The sequence below is a fragment of the Lepisma saccharinum genome, chromosome 7 (genome assembly GCF_977018435.1).
Source record: "Lepisma saccharinum chromosome 7, izLepSacc3.1, whole genome shotgun sequence".
NCBI classification, from domain to species: Eukaryota; Metazoa; Arthropoda; class Insecta; order Zygentoma; family Lepismatidae; genus Lepisma; species Lepisma saccharinum.
Window position 1 is genome coordinate 11,057,489 of NC_139235.1, and position 8,361 is coordinate 11,065,849.

Below are 8,361 nucleotides of genomic sequence, written 5' to 3' on the forward strand. Positions count from 1 at the left end.
TGATCCCACGAACCTCACATTTCTTTACGGTATATACTCCTTCGGCGACAAATACGTGTGGATACCATACCGCTAAATATAATATTAGAACTCTCCCCCAGTACAGAAATCCGTTGACAATCTAAGATTTAACACTGTATCAAGAGCTTCATATCTCCCCCCCTAAAATGAGTACTCAATCCTCCCCCAAAAATTTCCGTGCAAATTTTAGACTTACTGTTTATGTTGAAGAGTGGATGTTGCCTCCTCCAAAGCAAATAATTATGTCACCAGAATTTTCCAAACAGTCTAGACAATAGTAATATACAAGAATTACATACCCCCTCAATTTAAAGTTCAAACCCCCCTAACTAAAATACCCTCTATAATCTAAGACATAACACTTATATTCAAGAGTTGGATATTGCCCCCCCCCCCCAAACGTTTAATTCTCAATCCCCCCACATTCCACTTGTAAATATGTAAGAGTTGGATATTTCCTTCCACCCCATCCCGATAATACATATTAACCTTTACATTTCCCATGGAAGTCTACAAATTGCAGGGCCACCCAGATGCCGCAGTGGTAGCGTCATTGCCTTGTAATCAATGGGTTCGGGTTCGATACCCGGTGGAGGCACATAGTGGTTCGGATTCCACTTTAAACTGTAGGTCCAGTCCTGATTAGCCTTACTGTGCATAAAGTGGTCTTAAAACACCAAATCAAACCAAACCAGATCTACAAATTGCTGTTTATATAGCTGCAATGGTAACTTGTGTCCAATGTTATATTGTTCACGACAAATTTCCATCATAAAATTCCGCCCCCCCCCAAAAAAATTAGGTGGACGTAACGGGCGTTCACAAACTCACCTGTGAACACACCTGCCCCTATGTACTTTCTTTTCTTCATCTAATGGATTAAATGTGGTGGATTGAAGGTGTAAAATTTTTAGATATATTTAAGGAAAATGTATAAATGTTGAACTTTATGTTATTTGAAATGGAAAAGAAATAACCCAAAAAATCTCGATGTCGCAGTCTGCGCCATAATCCCCCTCTGTGGGCACCCCTGATGTGCATCGCGTTTGCTGGTGCCTGCGCATTGAACGGTAAAAGTAAATACGCGAACCGCATTTATCTGGTACGTAAATGTGTTTCATTTAAAGTTCTCAGTGAACGCAGTCTTGAGGCAGGATAATCTACGCGTTGTACTGATGCTTTTACATTATTACGCATCGTTTTTCAACCTATGGGAAGCGACCCACTGCTGGGTTCCGGAGAGGCGTTTAGTGGGTGTGTCTTAAAAACATATTACATTTAAAATACTAAGATATATTGTTATAACAATTTAAATTCAACCCGTGTTGTACGTAGTCTAAACTTTACATTTCTGCTATTCGCGCTCTTCTGCTTTTTAGCGGCATCTCTTTGATGTTTAACTCAAGGGAAACGGATATCTGTCGTTTACGTTTCGGCCCCAGCAATAAGTTCTTAATTATGTGTCACATGCATGTCGACCTGAGGTGTTCCTTGATAGTTCCGACAGGCTGTGTGTGTGTGTGTGTGTGTGTGTGTGTATGCGCTTCAAATGAAGTGTCAACTATCATCATTGACATCATCAGTAGATGTTAGATTTAGACTAGAGTAAATTAGTCTTTTAAGAAACACATTTACATCTCTAGAATGAAGTATGTGTAATTTGTTTAACAAGCGTATAAGAGGGCTTCTTAAAGTACTCGATGTTGGCTAGAATATGATTATAAATTGGGTGCACACCCCTGCTAGTAATTGTGCCAGCACCTATGCTTATGGGTCCCATGAAGTGTAATATCCTTCAAGATCGGTTCCGGACTGAAAAAGGTTGAGAACCACTGCTTTAGCTACTTCACATTTCAACATTCCAAGGTTAATCGCGATTATGGGTTCGACGCGTCGTTGAAACAAATAGACCTGTTTACAGCAGTGAGTCACCCATATACAGGGGATGGACAAAAACATGGAAACACCACGACATCGGAACGGATGATATGGACGTAATTTTTCCACTTGAAATCGAACGCGGTGCGACATTCTGTTGTTTTGCGCCGTGAGTTAGGGCCCTGTCGGACTGGTAGGAGTCGGCAGTTGCACTGCAGATAGCGCCTTGCAGGTACCTCTATTATCAAAGTAGCCATGTTATTTGGTGTATCGTGAGGGGGACTATCCAAGATCATGATGACATAATAGTGTGTCCAGAAAGACACCATCAGATAAACACCTGCGTGGACGAAAATGTACAGTGCGTGACAGAGACAGACGGACACTGAGAAGGATTGTGACCATGTTTTGCATGCAGAATGGTGCAAGATCTCATTATCCACCATCCAGGACTTGTATTTGTCCATTCCTTGAAGACTGCAGGCCGTTTTTGGAAGCTAAAGGCAGTCCTACATCTTATTAGCTACAGCATTCCGGCTTTTCTTCGCAGGTGTTTCCATATTTTTGTCCATCCCCTGTATATTGCTTTTAGAGGACAATATTCCACAATCTGTTCTGGCAACTTTCAACCTCTGTACCCCCTCGAGAAAGTAAAATATTTTGCATAGTCTATTAAGGGTATGTTGTTCATGAACGTTTTCCGTTGTTTTTAGCTCGCGGAAATGTGTTCTTGTGAGGTAAGGCACGTCTGTTACGCGTCAATGGTGTGGGCTATATACAGGGTGAGCACGAATTAAGGGGACAGTTTTTGATCATCAATTACGTAACAATGAGAACATATTTATAATATTGGCAACTTTTTATTTTCTGAAGATAGTAACTTAGACATCACAATGGCCATTTTATCTGTTTTTGATATAGACAGTGGCAGATACATTGAAAGTTATTGTTTTCGGACCATCTTCCACAACAATTTTTATAACACACTTCAAAGAATGTTGATGCCACCGGTACAACCCATTCTAATAGAGAAGGCGTAATTGACTAATAAAAACTATACAAGAATTATCAGATGACTGAAAAGTACGTAATGGTCTATTAAACGAAAAAAATAGTAATTTGACAACTAGTTCTGACGAAATAGTTAGAGGTTCCTATTCTACACCTGAAACGAATTTAGGTTTTGTGCCGGATGCACTGAAAAGTCACAATAAATTTTGCTCCTCGACGCTGCGCAACGATATAAAGAATACAGAGTGTAAAAGTCCGGTAATACGTAAAGATACTGTTAGCGCTTACTAAGAGACACAGTACATTAGTTGTATTGCAGGTATTCCCCTTTAGTTCCATTTCTCGCCGCTAGATGGTGGCAAATTGAAGGTGCCGCTTTCTAGAGATGAAAAGTATTTTGGTATGATACATTTTGATAAAGCAAAGGAGTTATTCTTTTCCGCATTTGCTTTCAAATTTCCTACATTTCCGTTGGGCATTTGTAGTACTATTTGTTTTACTAAAATCCAGCATACAAATAGGCCTTTTCAGCTTCAGAAAAAGCCATTTTGAATTTTCCACCATCTAGCGGTAAGAAATGGAACTACAGTGAACATCTGCAATACAGAAAGAAACACTCCTACAACTTTACTCGTTCAAGTAATGTACAGTTGGATCCACTAGCATTGCTCGGCAAATTGTCCATTACTATTTTCATTAATTTTTATCTTACATCCTATGTGTTTTTAAGCGATGGATTTTTATGTATTGTGGTGCAGAAGTTGTCAACAGCTTGTTCTGATTTTTTTAAAAATTCTTGTAGCTCTTATTGGGTCAAATAAAGAGCACGAACATGGTTATGGATAATTTTCTCGGTATTACTCATCGATCCCACTGTACTGTGTCACTTAGTAATGCTAACAGTTTCTTTACAATAATTTTTTGAAAGTGTTACCGGACTTTATGTACACCCTGTACTACGTATAATACTTACAATGGAATATCTGTTTCAATATTACTTTTGGGAATTTGCAATTTGCCAAATTTCTTCTTAAGCAGTCTGGTTGACGATGACATTGAAACCTCCGCAAAGAATACTATAACACTCACTGTCAATCCGAGACCCAATATACCAAAGACTATTAGCATGTGATGAAGGGAGAGTACTGTGTTTCCTTCAGAGGAGTGGACAGGGGAATATGACCTGGTTTCGAGCACGTAATCACCCAACCACTTCTTCATCAGTCCGGCAGCAGAAGCGTGTCTTATTACATGATTAAGTCTGGCTATTATTGGAGAATCTTTCGGAACCACAAAACTAAGGAGAATATTATTGACAGCTTCCGTGGGTATGTGGAACATGGAGCGTCCATTCTGGTCCCTAAACTCAACGTACTTGAAATATCTTATGGCGGTACTCACGGATAGCAAGGCGGCGTTACGTTCATTGGAAACACGAACCAATCCAGAACGTGGACTGCCAGTCTCCTCAACCCTATTAGACATAGATCGGATTGTTGGATTGGGAGACTTAGTAACGAAATGTGTGTACGAAGGGATGGCTATAATCTTAAGGTCTGATTGGGCTATGTCTTCGAAGGTGTTGAGTTCAGGAAGAAGACGAGGTTTTGTCAGGGAACTCTTGATAGTTCCTTCATACACTGCACTGAAGATTAAGCAGAATATGATCCACTGGATGATAATTATCCTGTGGAAATTTCCCTCTGGTAAAATTGGGATTGAAACACGGAAGAAAACAGTTACTACATCCAAGATGCTTAAAGTTTTACCTGTCATGTGTTCGCAACGACACCCGTGTTTAATTCCAACAACCATGATTGCCATGAAAAACAAAGTAAGGATTATAAGAAGGGAAGTCACTCCTGTAAAAGGTCCCATTAGGCTCTTCCAGCGAGGTTCTGTCCCTGACGACGGCACAGCGAAGCACAAATTATTTATCATGATAGGCTCGGAGAATTCCAGCAACAAACTTCTTTCATACGACTGCGTCATGGGAGGCGCTCCAATGTCCACTTGCCTATACAGTACGTCTCCTACGATGCCAGTCCATGTGCTGTTGGGTAATCTAACACCGCCAATATCTCTATTCCAATGAACATGTGGAACGATGGAAAAGTTCATGATCGCTGCTTGAGTTTCTAACATTGTACCAAACACTCCCTTGAAAGCTGGTCTCCCCTCGGAATTATAAGATCGTTGGATGTAGGGAGGACTATCGTACCAGGATACTTTTATGGGATATCCCTGCAAGTTACTGGTCTTATCCGAAAATACATTCAGTTTCCTTAAGACATCAGGGTTTGGACTAGCACTAAAGACCTTATCCGTTGAAATGTTTGCTAGAAATGGATTGTAAGCTGCAAGCACAAGACAGTTATCCTGTTCTGCAGCCAGTGTAACAACATACATGTGGATAATTTTGCTTGTTTCCCAAGCATACTTGAGCATTTTCTCTGAGTCTTCTATGGTCGTGAGATTACCATACAGAACCACCACAAATTTCGCTCTTGAGTTCCAGTAGGGTACCGCTTTCAACTTGTCTAAGCTCAGCTTGAAGGACATTTCATCTTGTACGATAAGAACAAACACTGGTGCTTTACCCAGGTAGAAAATGTCTCCCACCTCCTTTTTCACAAGCCCCTCACCTGAACGTGTATCTACCAAGGCCAATGGTAGCTGAAGACTCACATGCACAGAATACAGTGTCTTGTAAACCAAAACTGATTCTTCTGTATCCAACCAAACGACAATGAAATTGAGTTCCTTGAAGAAGAGGTCACACATATTGATCATCAGCTTTTCAACTCTCTCAGTACCAATATTGTCAAGATCTTCATGCATTAGTCTTGCATGAGCAAGGAAAGACACCAGCAGGAGTGGATAAGTGAAGACTGCTAGAATGCTGCTCCAAATCATGCTTGAGGTAGTCTGGCCTGAAAATAATGCAAGAGAATGCAGTGCAGATGAATAGGGCACAACAGATTTATAATAATAAACAATTCAATTATTTTTTTTTTAATCTGACCAGCCCGCTGTATCTCTGGAAAAGCGCTGTCGTATGCACGTGTGGGCAGAAGAGCGAGCAACGGTACTGTAGCTGAAAGGAGGAAGTGAGCGAAGCAGGGGCTTCGTCGCTCGCGTTCGTGGAGTGAGAAACTTCCCGTCGTTTGATTCGTATCAGTGTGGTGTGAGAGCAGGGTGCATAAAAATAATGATTTCTATTTTTTAAAAAAAACACATTTTTGATCATTTTTTAATTTTAAATGGGATTTTTAAAATTTAAATCGACTCTTTTGATTTTTAAAAAAATGCTTAAAATTGCTTGTATGGTTTTTGGCACAATACATATAGATATGTTTTTTTTATCTGGACAGTTTTTTTCTGTTAAACGGCTCTATAAAATATTTTAACAGTTTGATTAAAGCAATAAAGAATTATATGTAAATATACATTTATGAACCTACTATGGAAATGTTTGTTAAGTGTGTCCGAGAAAAAATATACCAATAAAGAATTTAAATAACTCAACAATCGTTAACGATAGAAATGTCAAATAACGTTTATTTGGAAGAGGGAAGAAAGGAACTTTTTCTACCACCAGAAGGGAAAAAATCGTAACAAAATTAAGCGCATGCGCGGCTTTGTTCGTGAGTAGTCTGTACAATGGCGCCGTTTACTGTTCGTCAGAAAGTTGAGTACTGCGTTTGGTTTGCAGAATTGAAGTCTCCTGTAACGGTACAAAGAAGATTCCGGCAACAATATGGACAGGAAGCACCAGAACGTCATTACATTGTTAAATGTCATAAACAATTGCTGGAAACAGGGTCTTTGTTGAGGAAGAAAGGTAGTGGTCGGAAGCGTGTGAGCGAGATAAAGTGGTTGCAGTTCAGGAAGCACTCCAGAGAAGCCCGCGTAAATCTGTGAGACGTGCTAGTTCTGAACTTCAAATTCCACGGTCTACTGTGCATGATATCGTACATAAAAGGTTAAGGCTAGAGTCTACAAGTTACAGCTTGTTCAGAAACTAAAGTGCAGTGATAAACCCAACTCCCTAACTCCCTAGCCTTATTAAACCCGAAGGTTCATGGCTGCAGCAACACAGGCCTTCCATCTTTCCCTATCTTGAGCAAGTTCTATATACTCTTTTCCATCCCTACCAATTTCCCTTAGGTCCATCTCAACGTTGTCCCTCCATCTTCGTCTTGGCCTTCCTACAGGTCTCTTACCATCAGGTTTCCCAACAAGAATCCTGTAAACTCCTCTTTCCTCTCCCATTCGTGCCACATGGCCTGCCCACCTAAGTCTTCTTGATTTAATTATTCTAATAATATCTGGAATTGAATACAAATTATGTAGTTCTAAATTATGTAACCTTCTCCACTCACCTGTCTCCTCATCCCTTTTAGGTCCAAAGATTTTCCTAAGGATCTTATTTTCAAATACTCTTCCTCTTTCAATGTAAGGGACCAAGTTTCACATCCATATAATACTACAAGCAAAATTACTGTTTTGTATTTGTTTTAGTGATAAACCCACTAGGTTTGATTATGCTAGTGAAGTGCTATCACGCATTGATGATGACAATGAATTCCTGATAGAGTGCATCACACATAAATTTGCCGTTGCGTAGATACCAATTTTCGTTTCGTCTCCCTCTCTCTTAGTATCACGTGTTCTACCCTGCTCGAAAACCTTCGCTATTGTTGCCATATTGTCATTCCATTCCTGGACACACTCGCGCAAACATCATTGAAACAATTGAATAGCGCTCCAGCTCGCGGTTCACACCGTTCGGCAGGGACGGTAATGTGGCAATATAGCACGGCGTAGTGGTTGCTTCTTTTATGCAGTGCATGTTCATTGGCTAGCTAGTAACTAGTGTTGCCAACTGTAATAATGAAGCACTATTTCTGTCACGGAAGCGGAAAGGCAGGTAAAATGACGGTGAGTTTTGTTGGATTGGAAGCACCATATTTTTATTTTATAATAAGTATTTTACCGGTTTGACGTTGTGTACGTGTATTGCGTGTGCGTTTGTTAATTAACGTTAAATTCCATAATGCCTCCAGTTCTGTCAAAGTTGAATCAAAAACCTTGCATAGCCAAGCTCGGGAAATTCTAAGCAACGTGCACGAGTTCATGAAGGAGGAAGCCAGTGAAGGTGTTAGCATCCCAATACAGCATTTTGGCAAGAGAGCAGCGGCTACGACTGGAGTTCCTGAACGAACAATCAGGGCTATCATGAACGAAAGACAATCTCTTGAGATGTCAGAAGGCCCCTCCACATCATTCCACACTCCCGGGAAAGAACGACAAAGACCAGCGACCAAATCGTCAGTGGACGCTTTCGATGAAAACGTTATCCGTAGGCGCATATACGACTATGCTCTGCGTGAAAATGAAGTGCCGACATTGAAAAAATTGCATGTCAAATTACAGGCGGACATACAT

General features: G+C 40.4%; 1 protein-coding gene across 1 annotated transcript; it reads right to left on the reverse strand.

Annotated features, from left to right (window-relative positions):
* Positions 1–3,879: 3,879 nt before the first annotated feature.
* LOC145990088 (glutamate receptor U1-like) lies at positions 3,880–5,826 on the reverse strand. Its single transcript, XM_083125742.1, has one exon. It carries the CDS (start codon positions 5,824–5,826, stop codon positions 3,880–3,882), a length of 1,947 nt encoding a protein of 648 aa, XP_082981868.1.
* Positions 5,827–8,361: the final 2,535 nt, after the last annotated feature.

What these genes read in the sequence shown, in the direction of transcription:
- LOC145990088 (XM_083125742.1), bottom strand. Translation starts at nt 5,826, where the DNA reads ATGATTTGGAGCAGCATTCTAGCAGTCTTCACTTATCCACTCCTGCTG.